This window comes from Hemitrygon akajei, chromosome 13 (assembly GCF_048418815.1).
Source record: "Hemitrygon akajei chromosome 13, sHemAka1.3, whole genome shotgun sequence".
NCBI classification, from domain to species: domain Eukaryota; kingdom Metazoa; phylum Chordata; class Chondrichthyes; order Myliobatiformes; family Dasyatidae; genus Hemitrygon; species Hemitrygon akajei.
In genome coordinates, this window is record NC_133136.1 from 31,828,445 (window position 1) to 31,850,469 (window position 22,025).

General features: G+C 36.9%; 1 protein-coding gene across 1 annotated transcript in view; it reads right to left on the reverse strand.

Annotated features, from left to right (window-relative positions):
* Nucleotides 1-5,525: 5,525 nt before the first annotated feature.
* The window catches only part of vcp (valosin containing protein), a 40,375-nt gene continuing 23,875 nt past the window's right edge, over nt 5,526-22,025 (reverse strand). Inside the window, exons 8-17 of the mRNA XM_073064346.1 lie at nt 19,731-19,864; nt 16,993-17,128; nt 16,785-16,897; nt 14,924-15,088; nt 14,716-14,838; nt 11,659-11,871; nt 9,377-9,685; nt 6,635-6,790; nt 6,368-6,516; nt 5,526-6,050 (exon numbers count right to left, since the gene is read on the reverse strand). Of these exons, the coding sequence (XP_072920447.1) occupies nt 5,939-6,050; nt 6,368-6,516; nt 6,635-6,790; nt 9,377-9,685; nt 11,659-11,871; nt 14,716-14,838; nt 14,924-15,088; nt 16,785-16,897; nt 16,993-17,128; nt 19,731-19,864 (1,610 nt within the window). The 3' untranslated portion in view covers nt 5,526-5,938. The remainder of the gene's footprint in view (nt 6,051-6,367; nt 6,517-6,634; nt 6,791-9,376; nt 9,686-11,658; nt 11,872-14,715; nt 14,839-14,923; nt 15,089-16,784; nt 16,898-16,992; nt 17,129-19,730; nt 19,865-22,025) is intronic.

The following is a 22,025-nucleotide window of genomic DNA, read 5'->3' on the forward strand; positions in this document are numbered from 1 at the left end:
TTGTGTCTTCTAGTTCTCGGAACTCCAATGTGCCAAAATTAGATCTAACCTGATAAACCACACTGGACATTGCCATTTCACACTTTTGGAAAAAAATTATTCATGCACAGTAATAAAGCCTTTGGAAATACCATATTCATTCCTGCTCACAGTGAGATACAAAGTAATAATCTTTACAGCAGTTTATGTTCACTGAATTTTGGGTACAATTTCTGCCTTCAAAAAGCATATCAACACCTGGAAAAATAAAAATCAATGCGATGCACGGAACCATAGCACTCTGAACATTCTCTTTCTCAACCACCAGCAAAAGCTATGGTTGGAAGTAAGGGATGTAATAAGCATGTCTACAGCCTTTTCACAGCACCTCCCAAAACTTTGCCATCTAGGACAAGGGTGGTAGATACATGGGCACATCATCCCATGCAAATTATGTAGATCACATGCTTCCCAAAAAAAGAGACATCACTGTCAGAATAAGAGCTAGTTACTGCTTATCTTTCATCTTAGATTACATGAAGATGTTGTTTCCCACCTGCCACACCACCAACAGTTCCCCTAGGTCAGCTGCAGGGTCAACATCTGGGCCACCCCTCAATAACGTTTTGCTCCATTAGACCTGGTATATCTCCTGGTGGTGGTGCAGTGGCAGAGATATCTCCCTGCAGCTTCCAATGGGGTTAGTCAGTCCCCTAGTGTCTGCCCTTCCTCCTCAGCCACAGCCAAAAGCTGCTCGTTTCTGCCTCATCAGCCAACCTCCCAAGCTTCGCTCCGGTCACTGCCCTATCACGGAGTAACCTTGTCGTTAATGCGCCAACAAAGCTCCAGTATCCAGCCTCCGTGGGTAGATGACAGTCCTCCAGCCAGCTTTTTTATGCTCAGCTGCCAGGTCTGAGTGCTTCAGCTTCTTCTGCTATTGGGCCACATCCTCTCCCTTCTCCCATTGGATGGTTAACTCAAAAAGACTATAAGTCATAGAAGCAGAATGAGACTATTTGGCCCATTGAATCTGCACTGCCATTTCATCATGGCCAATCCAATTTTCCTCTCAGCCCCAATCTCCTGCCTTCTCCCCATATCCCTTCATGCCCTGACCAATCAAGTATCTATCAAGCTTCTGCCTTAAATATACATAGAGCCTTAGACTTCACAGCTGCCTGTGGCAAAGAATGCCACAGATTCATCACTCTCTGGCTAAAGAAATAACTCATCTCCATTCTAAAACAACACCCCTCCATTCTGAGGCTGTGTCCTCTGGACTTAGACTTTCCCACCATAGGAAACATCCTCTCCACATCCACTTTATCAAGGTCTTTCAACTTTTGATGGGTTTCAATGAGATCACCCCTTTTTCTTCTGAATTCTAGTGAATACAGGCTCAGAGCTATCAAATGTTCTTCATATGACAAGCCATTCAATCCTGTCATTTTCCTGAACCTCCTTTGAACCCTCTCCAGTTTCAGCACATCCTTTCTAAGATAAAGGGCCCAAAATTGCTCCAAGTGAAGCCTCACCAGTGCTTTATAAAGACTTATCATTACATCCTTGCTTTAATATTCTAGTCCTCTTGAAATGAATGCTAACATCACATTTGCCTTCCTCACCACCGATTGAACCTGCAAATTAAACTTGAGGGAATCTTACACAAGGACTCCAAAGTCCCTTTCTATTTTCTCCCCATTTAGAAGAATCAATCCTTTCATTTCTTCTACCAAAGTGGATGACTACATACTTCCTGACACTGTATTCCATCTGCTACTTCATTGTCCATTCTCCTAATCCAAGACCTTCTGTAGCCTATTTCCTCAAATCTCTGGCCCTCCACCTATCTTCACATCATCTGCAAACTTTGCAGCAAAGCCATTAATTCCATAATCCAAATAATTGACATAACATAAAAAGAATCTCTCCCAAAACAGTCCCCAGTAGCCAGTCAGAAAAGGCTGCCTTTATTCCTACCCTTTGCCTCCTGCCAATCAACCACTGATTTATCCATGCTAGAATATTCCCTGTAATACCATGGGCTTATAGCTTGTTAAGCAGCTTCATGCATGACACCTTGTCAAAGGCCTTCTGAAAATCCAAGTACACATCATCAACAAATTTTCCTTTGTCTATCCTGCTTGTTACTTCTTCAAAAGAATTCCAACAGATTTGTCAGGCAAGATTTTCCCCTTGAGGAAACTATGCTGACTACAGACTATTTTATCACACGTCTCCAAGTACCGAGACCTCATTTTCAATAATCGACTCCAACATCTTCCCAGCCACTGAAGTCAGACTAACTCACTCTTCTACTTCTTTCCCTTCATGTAGAGTGGAGAGACATTTACAATGTTCCAATCTTCCAGAACCATTCCAGAAGCTAGTGATTCTTTAAAGATCACTAATGCCTCCAAGATTTTTTCAGCCACCTCTTTTAGAACTCTGGAGTATACACCTGATCCAAGTGACTTATCCACCTTCAGACCTTTCAGTTTCCCAAGAACCTTCTCTCTAGATATGGTAACTTCACACACTTCATGCCCCTGACACCTGGAATTTCCACCATACAGCTAGCATCTTCCACAGTGAGGACGGATGCAAAATATTTATTCAGTTCACCTGCCACTTCCTCACCCCTCATTACTACAATCAGGGACACTATTTTCCATTCTTCAATATACTCAACTTTGCCTCTATGGCTCTTGGGTCAGTCAGACTAAAGTAATATTAAAGTTTCCCTTGATTCAAAACATCTATGTTGAGGGAGATATTCCTGTATTTAAACTGTTAAGTACCTTTAAATGTTGATGTTTCTCTCCTCATAATATTCACCCATCCCAGGAATCATTCGTTGGGGAAGATCGGACTTGTGCACAATATTCCAGGCACAGCATCACTAGACCAGATACTAGTACATTACATCAGTATATAATTGCAGTAAGAACTAAGTATGCATATGATACCCACTTCCTACAAATGAACCTCAAACATTTTTAAATCAGAGTACTTAAATGGTTGGACAGAATGCTTTATTCTCAAGCACTTAACCTACCGACATGCAGAAGAGAGTTACAAAATATGTATCTCAACATGCATGAAAATTGCACAGCATATTAAAAAAGCCTACTCATATGCATTAACTAGTGCTAATACTCAAGATAAGGGGAAATTGTTATATTTAAAACCAATTAAAAAATAGCAGAAATAAGGCTGGAATTACTACAGTTCTTTGTCCAATAATTGAGTCTTCTTAATTAGTCCCATGTTCTCAGTCATCAAGAAATATAATCTAACAAAAAAGGGAAAAACTTTAGATCAAGTGTTTGATACAATATTCCAGAACTGTTAAACCCCAAATCAATAAATTTAGAAAATCAATTGTTAGAAAATTTGAGCTAAATGGTTGATTCTGTATTATGCTAACTATACAATGCAATTATGCACAAGTCATACTTGTTACCATAACGTTATGCTGTCTTTTTTGACCCATATTCATACATACATGTTTAAATTTGACAATTTATTTTAACTTTAGCTCATCTGGTCATTGCACTTCTTGTTTGAAGCACATTACAAACACCAGTCACTATATTTCGAAAGCACATCATTGGCTAGAGTATTTTTGGTAGAGACTGAAAGAAATGGCATATACACAAGCTTTTTTCTTTTGCAGAACTCAGTTTCTCTATTTTTATTAGTGGTATTTTAAAAACTGTTCATAACAAACCTGATTTCAAACTAAAAACTTTGATAATTTGTACTTGCTCTGAAAACTATATTAAGCCATTTTATGAATTCAACAAGTCTTCAAATTAGAACACATTAAATACAAATTTTCATATGCTAAAATATTAAAATTAAAAAAATAATTATTTAAGTTTAAACTTCCTAAAGCTTTTTTTAGAAAACAAAACATTAAGACAATAACTTAACACAACAGTATCAAAATGTTAATCTGATGATATGGTTGACACCAGCTAATCTGGAACTTATGATCCATGCTTTTTACTTGAGAAGCTGAGTCACTGCTACCTGATTAAGTTCTCGAATTTCTAATACCCTCATGATAATTTCAGTACAGAGATGAATAAAAGGCAACCATTGCCCAAATCATATTTGCAGTATGTCTAATATTCCAGATGCTCTTCATTTTTGCAAAGTCTTGCCAGCTTAAAAAAAATCAACTTCATTGGAAGCAAAACTGCATAATTGAAACGGAATCTGAATTCAGATTTCTTGTGGAGTTGTGGGGGAGGGGAAGGAGTTAAATTTCAGTATTTAGCTACTTTTCTCCCCCCTTAAAATTGAGATTCCCCAGCAATTGAATGAAATATGCCCGTGACTAGTAGTTGTAGTTTACAGATGGAAAGGGAGATTTATATACAGTAGATTCAGGTCAATTGGGTCACTTCAGGACCAGTTCATTTTGGCCCAATTAAGCAGCTGCCCCAATTAGCTGAAGCTTCATGGAAACAGCTTATAAAGATACAAACTACTGCTTAACTAAGTAGCAAATTATGTATCTAAATGAAATACAGAACGAATCAGAACACTGCCAATACTATTACAGTAGTTTAACTGTATTATACCCTAATTGTTAACAAAGGAATTTATCCAGTATACATTGCTGTGTTCTTTAATTGACAGTATGTGAATAAAATCATCGCAGTTACCAAGTGCAGATAATGGACTCCCTTCATACAATGTTTTCGACAATTGCGTCTTCAAAATCTTCGTGTTCATTGAAACGTTTAAGATAATTGCTGATACATTCAAATTCTTTGTAGTTCCTAATTTTCACTCCTGGACGTTTCTGACATCTTCAAGCCGGAATGCTTGAAACTGCAGTGAGCTAAACATTCCTAAATTGTCTTACTGCTTATTTTTCCCAACCATCAATAACAAAAATTGCTGCTTTTTGATCAGAAACTCATGCAACTGATACTTCTTTAAAACTGTTCACTTGAAGCATAGTGTAGTGTCGAACAGCCACACAAGTGCACGTGACTGACATTAGTTAGAAAATATTTGGCAACAATCTCCCATCCCAAATAAACGAAAGAAATTCTGGTTATTTTCTCAATTAATTTTTGTTCTTTTCCCAAATAAGTAACCAGCCCGATTAACTGTTGGCCGAATTAACCGGAATCCAATGTATTGAAAATTAATCAAATTTATTGCATTATTAGAAGTTAATGCTGACTCAACTTTACAAACCTTTTGACACTAATGTCCATTGTACTATTCTCCAAAATGGTTCATGTAGTGTGCTTACTTTTCTTTCACATCTTAAAAACTGTCAAAATTTAAATAAATTAAGTTAGCATGACTAGGATTATTGACATTTAGAATGTCAAATATGCAATGAATTTTAGATTTTGAAAATCAGAATTGATTTTTAATAATTGCGTTGACAATTCGTCAAACGTCAACATAATATAACAAAATTTTACTTGCAACAGGTAAGCTATACAACTGTCTTTTGTGATTACACAGCTTAACCTATAACTGCAGGTTTACATTCAGGCAAAACACAGTACTTTATTGGAGGTGCAACAATTGAGATTTTATTATCGGTTCATATTAAGTTCCATAACATTTCAAGTCTTATTTTCAAATGCATACATTTATCATGTTACCTACTGAAATAAAAAAATGAAGTTCCATAAGCATTTTGTATTTTTTCAGGATAGTTATACCCACTGCAAAAGCTGCTGAATCTGCCTTATCAATTAAAACAGAGGTTTCCCAGAAGGTAGTCATGGACTACTCTGCAGTGATTTAACAGTTAACTTCACATCCAACATCAAGAATAGGTTCATTAGAGGCCCCTGAACCAGATATGACAAGCTGCACACACTTCTTTGAATGGACTGAAGGGGGAAAAAAGTAACAGTCCAAGAAGTGGAAATTGTACAACTTGGCCTGATCAAATTTGGTCCACAGTGTATGTTTAACCATACAGATCATCATCATTGTCTTCACTAAACATGTTTCCACCACTTCCACCTCCAGTTCCTTGACTTGGTCCTGCTCCAGGTTGGCTACTAGATGGGAATCTGCAAGTAGATAATATTAAGACTATGACATAAAACAAATCTCCAAATAAATCCTCCTTGAAATCACAGATCCTTAACAAATATGAAGATGCCTATTAGTAATGATCATTAAACATCTAAATTAAAAACTTTGATCAAGAAATGTAACTGGCCTATAGACATTGAATATAAAGGAATTTTGTATCCAAAACAGTATTAGAAATAAGTACTACTTTAGCTCAATAAGTACTAGCATGATTATCATTTTCCAAATGAAACAGAATGTGAACATGCTAAAAATCTAGAAATTTATAATTAATAAAGTTGAGATAACTTGCCTGAAGCTGCCAAATCCACGGCTCTGCTGCAGTGTTTGCGCGAACATTTCATATTTTCGAATGTCATTGTCACTGACAGATCGACGTGCATAACGCATAGCTTCCTCGAAATGATCTTTGCGTATTTCAGGAACTGGATCATCTTCTTCAACCTCCTGCATTTAGAACCATTTTAAACAGTGGTGAACATTTTTAGCAACTGGTAAAAATACCTACTTTACAAGTAAAAAAAAATCCAATTACTCTAATTAGCAGCTTAAATTATGAACTTACCATTGCTGAAGGGTTACCCTGTCTTTCACGTTCACGTCTGATCTCACTTTCTATAGATTCTCTGATTGCAAGCTTACAAGCTCGTTGACAGATCTCAGTCAAGTCAGCTCCTGAAAATCCATTGGTGGTCTTTGCTAAATACTCCAAGTCTACTTCCTACAAAATAATCACAACTATAGAGAATTACAGCTTGAACAAAATTGTGATAGAAGTGCAAACACACAATTGCCTTAAAAATTTCAGGCATTAGGCTATGAAAGGAAAGAACTTCATACATCAAGCATTTTTGGATGTACATGTTGAATATATACAAATCACCCATTAACAATCCAGCAGCATTAAATACACTCAATGAAAAATAGAGGAAAAATTAAGGAACAGTGACTATGATGGTTGGAAATGTTAAGTATCTCCAACACAGAACATTGCTCCTTAGTGCAGTGCTTTACAACAAACCATTTTACCTCAGTGACTTCCCCTCCATCTGGTCAGAAACAAGGATATCTGTTGATGGTTGTATTGCATTCAATTCATAATTCAAAAAACAAAGCACTCCACATCTACATGCAGCAAGACCTGGCATGTAACATTCATGCCAGACTAGAGACAATAACCACCTCCAATAAAATAGAAAGTAACCATCCAACCCTAAAATTCAATGGCATTACAATTGCAAAGTCCTCTGCCATCAACATCCAATTAAGTGAACCTATCATATTAATACTTAGTATTATGGTGAAAGAAAAGGTCAGAAGTTGTTAACTCTGCATCAAGTTACCCACCTAACTTCCCAAAAAGCAAAAGGGCAATGATGAGCATCCAAACAAAACTTGCGGGGTTATGAAGAAACAAGGAGAATGAAAAATGGGACTGATTAAGTTGTTCTGCTGGAAGCAGACATAGGACCAATGCGCCAAATGGCCTCCTAGTGTGTTGCAATCGTTCCACATTCAAAGTGCATGTCGGAATATTGGTCAAATGCCTGAATCTATCTAGCTCTGTGCAAGCCAAACCTTGACTGGCACCCATTCGTCATCCAAACAGTAACTGGTTACCAGTGAGTGCAGAGTGACACAGCTAGTAGAGCTGCTGTCTCACCGTTCCAGTGATCGAGGTTTGGTCTTTTGCTGCCTATGGAGAGTTTATATGTTCTACACGTAACTTTGCTGCAAATGCTTCAGATTCCTCCTACCACCCAAGGACATACGATCTAGTAGGTTAACCTGCCACAGTAAACTGTCCTTACTGAGAAGGTAAATTGTAGAATCTGAAGTAGTGTGGAGAGGGAGTTGATAGAAATGTGGAGGATTAGTAGGTGGTTGATGGCCAGCATCTGTATGTACATCATGCGGGCCCATTTCTGTGCTCGACAGGTTATCTCCAAATTATGGCCAGTAGGTTTAACAAAAATTCACAAAATATTACCCAAAAGAGAGATGGGGAATGAAAGTAACCCCCACAAAATCTAGGTGAGGAGAGAAAAAGTAAATAATTTTATGATCTACCCTCATTTCTTGATGCAAGCACAGCTGACATGGCTTTGCATTACATAAAATCATTATTTTCTAGGAGCACAACCCTGACTTCTTGTACCTCATGACTATGACACCACTGTATAAAGGCAAGAGTTTCATGAGAATCAAAGGATAGTTTGACAATACCTCCCAAACCCATAAACTTTACAACCTGAAAGGTTGGATACAGATGTCAAACCATCAACTACACTTTTTCCATTGAAGACACCTAAAATTATCTGCATCTCTGACCTAAAATTACCAGCATTTCTTCATTGTCAATGTCTAACTCTAGAACTAAAAGAACACTTTCACAGGAAATAGTCATCACCACCTTTTTTAAAAATTAGAAACAGACAATTCACACATTTTGTAAAGTAATAGAAAAATAATTATTGGCAGATAAATTCCATTTTCAAAATAAGTAGGAATATTAATATGGCAAAATACATTAAAATAAAGAAATATTTTTTCTAGAAAACACTGGGCATTGGAAATCAAAGAACATTACAGCTTAGTAATAAGTAGACTATGTGGACCTCAGAAGAAAGAATCTAAATAATCAACATTCGACTTGTATTGAAGAAAATTATTTTAAGAGAGTCAAAAAAATAAAAATTATAATACTGTTTAAACATTTTCCTGACAAGAGCAAAGAAAAAATTGAAATTGCAACCAGAAACAGAATGAAGTGTAGATGCATTTAAGAGGAGGCTTAAACAGCACACAAGGGAAATGGAAATATTAATTTAAATTGATATCCAGATGCTCAGGAGAGTATAAAGTTGATGTGGTGGAACGGAATAAAACATACTGCAATGTAACAGGCAATTTATACAATTCCAGGTTAAAACTAAAATGGAATTGTATAAATTTGTATAATCTGTGAAACACAAGTCAGGTTATTACAAAGAAATGACACCAAGAGAATGCTAGTAGTGTCCGGATTCTACATTTCCATTACTTTCCCTGTTGAAATATCTTCAGTGATCTATCAACCAGAAGGTTTCATATACAAAGCATCACTACTCTAACCCTGAACTCACTGTACCAAAAATTTTCCTGTTTTTTTCTATTTTCCTGTTTTAATGAAGGATCTTCAACCAAAACAAAAAGTGCAAAATCTATTGCACTTACCACAAGATTTTTTTTAATTATAGTGCAATGTGATCCTAAGTACTTGTTGAATAATATTTCATTTCAAATGTTAGAACTTTATCATACTTGCCTTAGCAATAGGAGACTTCCTCAAGTTAGCTTTTAGAATAGCCCCACGAGATTTTTCATCAGGCAATGGGATGTAAATCAGTTGATCAAGGCGCCCAGGGCGCAAAATTGCCGGATCAATAATATCAGGGCGGTTGGTAGCACCAATGATAAAGACATTCTTCTTGGTAGACATACCATCCATTTCTGTCAGGATCTGATTGATGACACGATCAGCAGCACCACCACCATCACCTATATTCCCACCTCGAGCCTTAGCAATGGAATCAAGTTCATCAAAGAATAACACACAAGGGGCAGCCTGACGTGCCTAAAAATAGATACAGAATATGATAAACACCTGCTCATTTAGATTTGGCAGATTTGGGGGCTAAAGTGATTGTTAGAAAGAAGCACTAAAGTTCAAACAACATTACTTAAAGTTCATTGTGGAAGTAAACAAAGAATGCATTTTCCAAGTAAAACATTTATCCCCTCAGTCCCTACAAGTTATGATATTTTACCTATTTCAAAATTCAGGAAAGAAAGATCAGTGAACAAGGACATTTCATGAAACACATCCTGTAATTAATTTAAATATCCTCACTGATTTTTGGGTCCCAGGGTCAGAACATATATTCACAGGCTCCTTTTCATAAAAGTAAATTTTTATTTTCAGGGTCAAATATTCTGAAAATTAGGTACCAAACTGAGACCAACTAATCTTTGGGAAACATCTGACAGGTGCAGAAGGAATGCTGATCACTTGAAGCGGAAATCATGGAAACTCATTATTTTAAGTCAAAATAGCTACTACAAGACCAAAGTTAGATTCAACCAAACCCCACATAGTGCACCAAAGCTTGGCTTTTCTAGCACCGTCTTATTGCCATATTTTGGCGGTGCAAAATTCCAAGAACTCCCACAGGAAATTCTACATCAAAACTAAATTTAATGTATTTTCCTTTATACGACTTCACTCACTAGAATGGATTTTCTATAGGAACCAATTCTAGAAACTTTCCCCTGTCCCCCCTCCACCGGCCCCCCCCCCCCCTTAGCCTTACCTTCCACCTGGTTTATAAAACTTGCTGTTCAGCAGAGGACCATCTCTGCACCACTGAGCTCCACAATAAACAATAGTATCCACAGTAGATTTAAGTCATTCCCAGAAGAAAAAAATGTTAGCCATTTGGGAATTCTGTTAATTAGATTTTAAGTTTACTGATGTTGTTCTACTTTTAGGGACACTTAGGGACAAAAGTGTAAACTACTATTTAAAACCAGCAAACCAATGAATCATTGGTACCCAGTAGTAGAACTGAAACAAAATAACTAAGGATAAAGACATGTGGCAAGTTTAAATATATTAATGTAGATCCTTATAATTACGTCAGACTTTGTTGATTTCAAATAACATTACTATATTAAGCCCAAAAGATCAAAATTTATCCAAAAACCTATTACAGTATATTGTCAATCATATGACTTTCGGTAAAGACTAGAGGGCTGAAGACCCCATTTCTATGCTGTAGTGTTCAATGACTCTGTCCATCAGGGCGCCAGTTACACAAATGCACGGGTTACATGAGAATCGCTAAATAAAATTAAATCACATAGGTACCTTTTGAAGTACCTCACTGACCTATATGTCATTCTTTAACCTTTAAAGAATGCTTTGTACTCTAACGCTAACTGTATAAATGTAAAATACAGCAAAAAATAAATCAAATTTGTCTGCTCTCACCATCACATCAAAGTGTTGTCTTCAAAGAAGCTGCTGCTAATCAACCTACAACTGGAAATCCACTAATGACATATTTTCAAAACTATTTTGCAACATACTTGAAATAAAATTCAACATTTGACCTAATTTTCAGAAAACCCATATAATCTTATGTAAGCTACACAAACGTTAACACATAGCCTTGCCTAAGCTATCACAAACTTAGTGCATACTAAATGTCAAAAGAGCAGTACAATTCATTCATTGTGTTTCAGATACTCAAAAACGCCATTTTATCTAATTCAAAAGAAATTTAGTAAGTGGTCTTTTTGAAAAATTTCATGAATTTGCTTAATATTCTTGTTAATTTTTGCTGGTTACATGAGAATTCTGGATGCACAAACAGCAGATGAATAGTTTTCTCTGTTTTTGTCAACAAGTGTCTGTCAACTGCTCAGTAGACAGTTTAATCAAAAATCATCTTGCACAAAGCCAAAATACTGACAAACAATAATGATATTAAAAATTTTAAACAAAATCTTCATGGAATTTTTTCTAATTGCACTTTCATTACATACCTTATCAAATATTTCTCGGACATTAGCTTCTGATTCGCCAAACCACATGGTAAGCAGCTCTGGTCCTTTGATTGAGATAAAGTTGGCCTGGCATTCATTAGCAATGGCTTTTGCCAGCAAGGTTTTACCACAACCAGGTGGGCCATAGAATAGTACACCTTTTGAAGGGGTCATGCCAAACTTCAGGAACTTGTCAGGATGCTCAACAGGATACTGTTAAAAACAAATCAAACTCATACACTTAAACACAAAAATCATTAACCTGGGCAAAACATAGTAACAATGGTGCTGCACACAATTTAACAAGCAAGTGCAATTAAATCTCCAGTTAATTTGCATGTACAATACGGGACACTGACACTAATCAGGGGAAAGCAGTTGTTTTCTATTTGGATGGTTTGCGTCAACAAGGCAAAGTACAGAATACCTGGACAATAAATTGGTCACTAATCAAATGACGATTGCAAATTTAGGAGAAGGGAAATGCAGTGGCAAATTTCACAACAGGAAAAATTTTAGAAGAACAATATACAAGGTGTAAAGCAAAATGATGACTTGGGTTGATAAACATTAGGTAATTAAAATCAAAGGAGAATGCAGAAATAAATTTGATCAAAAAGCCACCATAATAGGATAGGCTTGCAGTGACCAAGGCTGTGCACAAAATGTTCTAGAAAGCTTAATTTTTAAAAATCTTTAAAAAAAGTATCTTAAAATAAAGACAGAAATCACTATTGTCGTTAGGTCGCATCTGGAATTTCCCTCCACACCGCTCTGTCCCAACACTTGACCACAACATCCCTAGTCTTGTCCAGCTTGCTCCAATCCTTGATGTTATCCAGCCACGTTGTGCTTTGCCTTCCTCTTCCTTTCTTTCCCTCCACCTTTCCATATAGCAAGTCCAACAAGATGTTACCTCTCTGCGTAATGTGTCCACAATAAGCAACTTTTAACTTCATAACCTTCTCCAGCAATGTCCGTGGTCTGTCAAATTCAGACAAAACCCTCTCATTTGAAACTTTCTCTACCCAGCATTCAACATTCATCAATAGCAACACATTTTAATTCATTTCATGTCATCCTTCTTCAGGGTCCATGTTTCTGATCCATACCTCAGTACAGACCATACGTAATACTCGAAGAAGCGGATTCTACTTTGGATGTCTACCTTCCCATTGCACAGTAGATCTTTTAGCTTCATGAACTGGGTCTTAGCCATACCCATTCTCCTTCTGATCTCATATTCACATCTCCCATCATCCGTCAGACAACTGCCAAGATATTCAAACTTTCGCACCTGTTCAATGTCTTGTCCATTCACTTGTAACGATACCATCATGAATGAATCTTCAGTGTTTGTTTTACTTACAAGCATCGATTTTGTTTTGTTAGGGTTGATTTTTAGTCCGTAGTCAAGGCTTTTCTCATTCACTTTATTCGGCATAATTTGCAGTTCACATTCGCTGTCAGCTAACAACACGGTATTGTCTGCATACCTGATGTTCTCCACCTTCAGGCCTCCGATTGGAATACCTGTCTCCTGATGTTCACATTCCCAAAAAAATCCATTCTCCGTAGAGGTTGAACAAATCCGACGAGCCAAGAGCCTTGCCTTACACCTCATTTAATACATGCCCATGGAGATAGCTCATTTTCTACCCTGACCGCCGCTTTCTGTTTCCAATACAAGTTCTTTATTACCTGCACATTCTCCCATCCCAGATCATACTTGTTCAGCACCTCTATTACTTTCTTGTGTCTTAGTTTATCAAAAGCCTTTTCATAGTCAATACAGAATAAGAGATGGTCTTTTGTGCTTCAATGCATTTCTCCATGATGTTTCTCATCACAAATATTCCTTCCCTTGTTCCTGAGCTTTTACGAAAACCAAACTGCGTTTCTCCAATTTCATCGCTGATTGTACCTTTCATTCTACCGAACACTATTTTCAACAGTAGCTTGATGCAATGAGACATTATGCTTATCGTCCTGTGTTTGTTACATTTTATCATCCTTGGTTTTTTTGGTAAGGCGATAAATATCGATTTGAGAAAGTCCTCCAGAAGATTTCCTGTCATATAACTGTTGTTTAATATTGCTAAAAGGTTCATTTTTCCTTTCGGACCAAGTGATAACAGAATTTCAGTGGAAATCTTATCTTCACCATCCGCCTTTCTGACTTTTAGACTCCAAATCGCACTTTCCATCTCTGACATCAATATTTTAGGTTGATTAGTCATTTGATTTAATTCTAGTAAATCCTCAATCCTGCTATCTTCAAATAATTCCAAGATGTACTCAACCTATCTGTCCATGATCTCTTCTTCTTCATAGCATGGATACCACTACCGTCTTTGATACACTCCGTTGATGGCACGGTCCTCTTTCATTTCGTCATATCCTTTATATTTTGGTGAAGGCCTCTATAATCATGACTTTTTTCATACTTCTCAATTTCTTCGCACAGTTCATTCATCCAATTCTCTTTCGCTTCCTTACATTCTCTTTGAGTCAAGTGATGTGGGGCTTTGTATAGTTCATTATCGCAATGTTTTACCTTTCTTCAGTTAACTTTTTCAACTCATTGGTGAACCAAGGGTTATGTATTTTCCTCTTTTTCCAATAACCCAAAGTTTTTTCCGCAACTTCTGTCACTGCTGTTTTAAGCTCTTCCCAGATGTTGTCCACTGCCATGTTGCTACCCTCGTCATCTAAGACTGAAAATCTATTGTCCGTTTCGACCAAATATTTGATCTTTTATGCTTCATCTGTAATGAGTAAATCAAAGCCTATCTTATTTGATGGTTTGGCCATTCTCATCTTCTTCAAACGCACACTCTTGCCCAATACCACAGGGTTGTGATCTGTATAACAGTCAGCACCAGGGTATTTTCATCTGCTTTTCATCACTATTAAAGCAATGTAGTTGGATTTTTTGAAATTAAAGATAATAGCACTATTTGATTTCAAAGTTACTTCATTTATCAATCTTTCAACCAAATTTATAACTCAATTAAGATATTTATCACACAATTTGCAAATTGAAAAAGAGCTTACTTGTACAAGTTCCTGTAGCTCTCTCTTCACATCATCTAATCCACCAATGTCTTCCCACGTTACTTGAGGCACTTCTACCACAGTTTCGCGCAGTGCTGAAGGATTGCTCTGGCTCAAAGCCCACTGCAAACAATGAGAATTTTAATTGCAGAACTTAAATTAGCTTAAAATACAACAAGAGTTTAATGCCTTCATTAAAAAGTCCTACCCTGAAATCATCCATAGTAACAGCAAGTGAATTCATAACTTCAGCATCAATGGTCTCATCTTCCAGATCTATAACATCCATCTTCTTTCTAATAGCCTGAAGAGCAGCTTCCGAACATAAGGCAGCCAAATCAGCTCCAACATGGCCATGAGTTTCATTAGCAACCTAAAAGCAAGAAGTTCCAAAGGAAATAAATTAAAGATTCAAAAGTAGAAATAGATGTGCAGAAAATTATGATCAAGTTTTGACATAAGTTAGGAAAGATAACTCAATCATTATTTTCACTGTTAATTTGCTGACTGGTATACAAAACTAAAAATACAGACTCTTGAAATGTCCAGTGTTCTGGAGGTACATGATAAAAAAGGCCAAAGTCAGCATGGTTTCCTTACGGGGTAATATTGTATCTGCTGGAATTTTTTGATATTTGAGGAAATAACAGACAAAATAGACAAAGGAGAGCGTGGATGTTGGTTACTTGGATTTTCAGAAGGCTTTTGACAACGTGCGGCATATGAGGCTGCTTAATAAGATCAGAGATCATGGTATTTGAGGAAAGATTTTAGCATGGACAGAAGATTGGGTGACTGGCAGGAGGCAATGAGTGGGAATAAAGGCAACCTTTTCTGGTTGTCTACCAGTGTTCCATGGGAGTTGGCTTCTTTGCACAGTATATGTCAATAACTTGGGTGACAGAATTGAAGATTTTGTGGCCAGGTTTGTGGACAATACAAAGATAGATGGAGGGGTAGGAAATGTTGAGGAAGCAGAGAGTCTACAGAAAGACTTAAGATTATGAGCAAAGAAGAGGCAGATGGAATATAATGTAGGGAAGTGTATGGTCATGCACTTTGGTAGAAGGAGTAAAGGCATAGACTATTTTTTAAAACAGTGAGAAAAATTCAAAAACCAGGTGGTGCAAAGGGAATTGGGAGTCCTCCTGCAGGATTCCCTAACAGTTAACGTGCAGGTTAGGAAGGCAAATACAACGTCAGCATTCATTTTGAGGGGACTAGGATACAAGAGCAAGAGTGTAATGCTGAAGCTTTACAAGGCATTCATCAGACAGCACTTGGGAGTCTTGTAAGCGGCTTTGTGGTCCTTATCTAAAACAAAAAGGTGCCGGCATTGGAGAGGGTTTAGAGGAGGATCAAAAGAATTATTCCACAAATAAAAGGGTTAATGTATGAGGAGCATTTGATGGCTCTGGGCCTGTACTCGCTAGAATTTAAAAGAATGAGGGGGATCTCAATGAAACCTATCAAATGTTGAAAGGCCTAGATAGAGTGGATGCAGAGAGGATGTTTCCTATGGTGGGAGAGTCTAGGACCAGAGGACACAGACTCAGAATAGAGGGATATCTGTGCAGAACAGCAATGAGGAGGAACTGCTTTAGGCAGAGGGTGGTGAATCTGTGGAATTCATGGATGACTGTGGAGTACATGACACTGAGTACACTTAAAGTGCAGGTTGATAGGTTCCTGATAAGTCAGGGCATCAAAGGTTATGGAGGGAAGGCAGGAGAATGGGATTGAGAGGGATAGTAAATCAGCCATGATAGCTTAATTCTGCTCCTGTCTTTTGGTCTTAGTGTTACAGGAAGAGGCCAACAAAAAGCAGGATAGTATTTGAGGCAAGGTCCTGAATTTGGATGACTGCCACGATGACACTGAATATTACAGCAGGCCAAATGGCCTATTATTACTGTCTCTTGATGTTTTCATGCAAAAATATTTTTTAAACACTGGAAATGTAACAAAAATGCCATATATATTTCTGCCACTTGTGTGTTTATTATTTTGAATAGGAAAAGGATGTGTGAACTTGAAATCGACAATTAAACAAATTTTAATTTACAGACCTGCTCAAGGTCTACATCATCTGCCAATTTCATGTTCTTTGTGTGAATCTGCAGGATTTCCAATCGACCTGTGGCATCAGGAATACCAATGTCCACCTCTCTATCGAACCGTCCTGCAAGTTAAATTGTTAAGCCAATTACTCTTGTACAATAATTACAGACATAAAACATGTCTCTAACAAACATGAATAAAGAAGTTTCAACCCACCAAATCTTCTAAGAGCAGGATCAATGCTGTTTGGCCGATTTGTAGCTGCCATAACAATTACATGAGCACGTTGTTTCAAACCATCCATCAAGGTGAGGAGTTGTGACACAATGCGACGTTCCACTTCGCCATGAGTCTACAAATTTATTAAAAAGGGAAGCAATTGACTTACCAAACATCAATTAATGAAATAATTATGGGATTGCTACTAATGCACAATATGCAATCTATTACTAGGAGAGAAATGGAACAGACAAGACAAAATGATGTATAGTGGCCTCAGATTTAAAATTAATTAACTAAATCAACTGCAGAACTTGGAATATGCCAAAATGCAAGAGAGCATAATTTGGACACAAGGTTAGACAGGTAGAAAGGTAACTAGCAAAGAATATAATTAGAAGGGAGAGTAAAGACAGGTGAAAACAAAAATGATTTGGAGTCTCTCAAATATTTGTTGCCCTAAATTTGAATTTTCTTCAATAACATCCATTCCCTCATGTGATATTGAGTAAATTCAGCTTTTAGATGAGGATCTGTATGTTTCGACCAATGAAAGCATGGATGAAAAATGTTCAGATTTGTTTTTTAACATGAAGTAATACCATCAAGATATGCATTTTTTTCATCTTTTGAGTCTCATTACCAACTATATCCATTAACTTGTTTCCTCTGTTGAACTGCTGCCTCTATCAATCTCGATCTGGAATCTTTACTTTGCTCGATTATCACTGAGAATTTTCCAGTGATCATGCCAGTTTCTAACTTCTGGTCAAATAGAGTCCTCTCTGCTGTTTTGACTCTTCACTTACGATATGTCTGCAATGTCAATGGCTCCAAAAAGGTGAAAAGTGTAAATTTCTTTCCCTCAGAACATTCCTAAACCAGACAGATTTTCACTATTTCTGGGACAAACTTTAAATCCAGCTTAAACAAATTTAAAATCCTTGGATGTCTCTGGATCACAGAACCAAGCCTCTGAATTATAAGGCATACAGCTACTCAAAATGTCTACCAAAAAATCTGCAATACATAAAAGTTTGCTCACACTTTATTATTTTTTTAAGAAAATGCAACTCCCCTCCATGAGCCCCAGAATATATAGGTTTTCTGTATTAGTTCAATAATAACCACTCAACTGCATACATTTATTACCTATCTATCCCACCTATCACACACACTGACAGAACCGTTTCTCTCATGGCCTTTTCCAGCTTGTCAGCAAAGCAACTGTGCTGCCTCAGTATTACTACATCAAAAATCCATTGCTCCATTTTCCAACTATGCAAACTTTGATTTTTTCCTTCCTCATTAGCTATTGTAAATCTCAGGATGCTAATTCTCAAACAATGAGGAAATACTAGCAATAGCTATAATAAACAATGTTAGCTGTAGATCATTAAGGAAGGTCAAATAATCACAGAAACTAGCAGCAGAGGTATGTTCCCACCCCAACATTTACTGTGTACCAGGTCTATTAAATAGCAGTCATGCTTTGCTTCACATAGCCATTTTATTTCCTTAACCTGTGCAAGCTCCTCATCCTCAAGCGCCTGTAACTATTACCCTTCTCACCAATTTCCTCAAACGACATGACACATTCTGCCACATTTACAGGGAGCCACAGTCCCAAGAACCAGAAACCATATGTAACAGAAATTCAGCACAACCGATACTAGTTAATAATTGTTTCTACTGTACAAGGATTAAAATTATATATGCAATTAATACAAAAGTCTTCATATTCACAAAATAATCAAATATATCACATCAACCTTGATATGGTGTAGGTACTCACAGGTAAACCAGATGTGCAAAATCCATTCCAACAACTCTTGGGGTCTCATTTTGGTCCAGATTGAGGGAATAAATTTTCTCTCAAGTGACATGTTCATAATGTTATCAAAGTTCAAAAAGTTCACAGTAAATTTGCTATCAAAGTACATATATGTCACCATGTACAACCCTGAAATGCATTTTCTTTGGGCATACTCAATAAATCCATAGAACCAAAACAGGATCAATGAAAGACAACACTAACTTGGGTGTTCAACCAGCATGAAAAAGACAACAAACTGTGCAAATACAAAAAGAAATAAATAATAATAAATAAATAAGCAATAAATATCAAGAACAGGAGATGAAGTGACCTTGAAAGTGAATCCATAGGTATGGGAACATCTGCCCAAGGCAGATTTAGAAAAAGTACCTGAAGGGCAGGGATCTTCCTGAAGATCTAGCAAACATCTATACCTCAGCTTACATCAATAGGCTACATCATTTATTTTGTCATGTGCAGGGCAATTAACTATTCTATGTATTGTTACTTTTCCATTCCTACTAGCTGTGGAAATACAATTACATAACATTTTCTGCCTAGCCTGATGAGAACAAAAAGAATGTAGTTATTGGAAATGGGTTTACAAACATATGTTAACAAACTAGAACACTGTGACAGACAAATCTAATATATGATTTAAGCTTATATACTTTCAAGAAAAAAACATCTGATTAAAGCTCCAACATCAACTACTTTAGTTGCTAGCATTCCAAGTATCTCTAAATGTTAATAAAGAAAAGTCCCTGCAACAGGAAGCTTAAAATCAGTGCCAGTATTTCAAATATACAAATGATGAAACAACTGAGACAGAATGGACTAGAGTTATAAATGGTGTTACCAAAAACAATTTATAGAAACAGCTAATAATACTAGCACCCAAATTAAATTCAGTATATACCTTCTCTCTCTTTGGAGCAATAGCATCTAGTTCATCAATAAAAATGATAGCAGGAGCATTTTTCTCAGCCTCTTCGAATGCTTTTCTCAGATTGCTCTCTGATTCTCCTGCAAGTTTGCTCATAATCTCAGGTCCTGGAAGAAAACATTTAAGCATGTGATCTCTAATAATGCAGCATTTAAAACTATCAAGTTGCCACTAGTGAAGAAAAAGAAAGAAATTAACTATCAATGCAATGCTTAAATATTCAAGATAATCTGTGTAATTAGAAGCAGTTCAATAATACCTTACTTTCACCAATCTTCTGCGACACCGCCTGAGCATTACATCTTCATATGTAAAGAACACCAAATCTCATGTTAAATCAGATGAGCTTAATATTATTCATATCTTCATATGCATAATTCTTAAAAATGAATCAGAGTATCACAAGTCTTTTTTTAAAAAATCACCAATATTGAGGATATATATATATATATCCCAACTGAGGTCACTCTTTATTGTAATTAGCACAAAATCAAGACAAGTGCCAGGCAGAAAGTTTTAACCTCTCTCCACTGACACTGATCTGATCTGCTGTTCATTCATTGACATGTCTCTTTACCTTCTTTCTCTCACACACATTTACACACAACCCAATGCAATAGCTCAAAACATACATCTCCACAGACTAAAGGGGTAAGTCAGCGTTACCAAAAGCTATTGGAGTGTCATCCAAAAAGGAAGCTTTTCTTTTGAAGCTTAAGTTTTCCCCCTCCAGACCTTTCTTTCAAAGATAATAATTTATACCACTGTATGAATAGGTGCTAGTGACTATCAAAGCACTGCTTAAAATGTTTCTGTGTGACCATATACAGCGTTAGCAGTCTAAGAATGGAAAAATGTCTTTACAATAAACACTCACTTTCCACCAAGTAGAATTCAACTTCAGGAGCACTGATATAATATTCAAGTTCTATACAAATTACGAGCCGAATTTATTTAAGAACTTAGTTGATTTGGATATCAACTAAAATGTTCCATCTTCAACAGACTCCCATAAACTCCAAATAGATTCAACAAACTGACCTGCTGACTACAAGGTCGGTAATTAGGATGACACTGCCTAAAACATCCACAGAGAAAGGTCCTCTTGATAAAATTCCTGCCATCCAAAAGATGAGGAGGGAACTCGTGACAGCTGCCACGGCAAAAGGGAGCTGCTGTGAAGACCAAATAAATTCCACCATTGTACAATAATGGGACATTAATTATCTGGTAGAGCATGTTACATACTTCCCCCCACGACCCACAATCTTCCATTCACATTAGATATTGTTATCCAAAAAAGAACAGACCACCACCACAAAATGAACCCCAGTTAATATTGTTGTAGGTGACTTACAAATTTAGAACGATACTGTCATGGTGCCAATAACTCAGCTTGAAATTGCTCATGCCATAGCTCTAGAGAGTAATACGTTACTGCAACAACACTCAAAGCAGTCAACATTAATCAGTACAGGCTGATTCTCTAGTCATCTGCTACTGCTTTGGTAAAAGAATCAGTAGGTGCCAACAATGACTAAAGAATTTTCAAATTCTTCCCATACATATTATCAGCCAACTGGAATGCTGTATTGGTACACATTTTATATATTATTATTGAGATACAGTACAAAGTAGGCCTTCCAGACTTTCAAGCCACACTGCCCAGCAAACCCCTATTTGACCCAGCTTAATCATAGGATAATCTATAATGACCAATTAACCTCCCAACTGGTACGTCTTTGGACTGGGTGAGGAAACTGGAACACCCAAAGGAAACCCATGTGGTCAGGGAGAGAATGTACATACTCCTTACAGGCAGCAGAAGGAGCTGAACCCAGGTCACTAGTACAGCAAAACATTGTGCTAACCAATATGTTACTGTGCCACTCTTCTGGATGAGTACATTGTAATTGGGTAGACATGCATGAAATGGCACCCAAAATCTCCTCAAGTCTTGTGCCACTAACATACATGTTAGAATCTTTGAATTTTGTAAAATGTAGAAACATAAGAAAAATTGAATGAATGGGTAGGGACTTTGTTGTTTATGCTTGAGGAAGAGGATAAGAGTAATTTCATTTCATGATTTATTTAATCTCCCATTAATTATGCTCCACGTTCACCAAATTTGTCCAGTTCACCAGCTTATCAAATACACTTGACAGTCATTCATTGACCAATTCAACTCCCCCCCCCCCCCCCAAAATGTTCACTTGGATATACTGTAATATTTAAGACTAAATACAAGAAAAACTCAAATCTAAA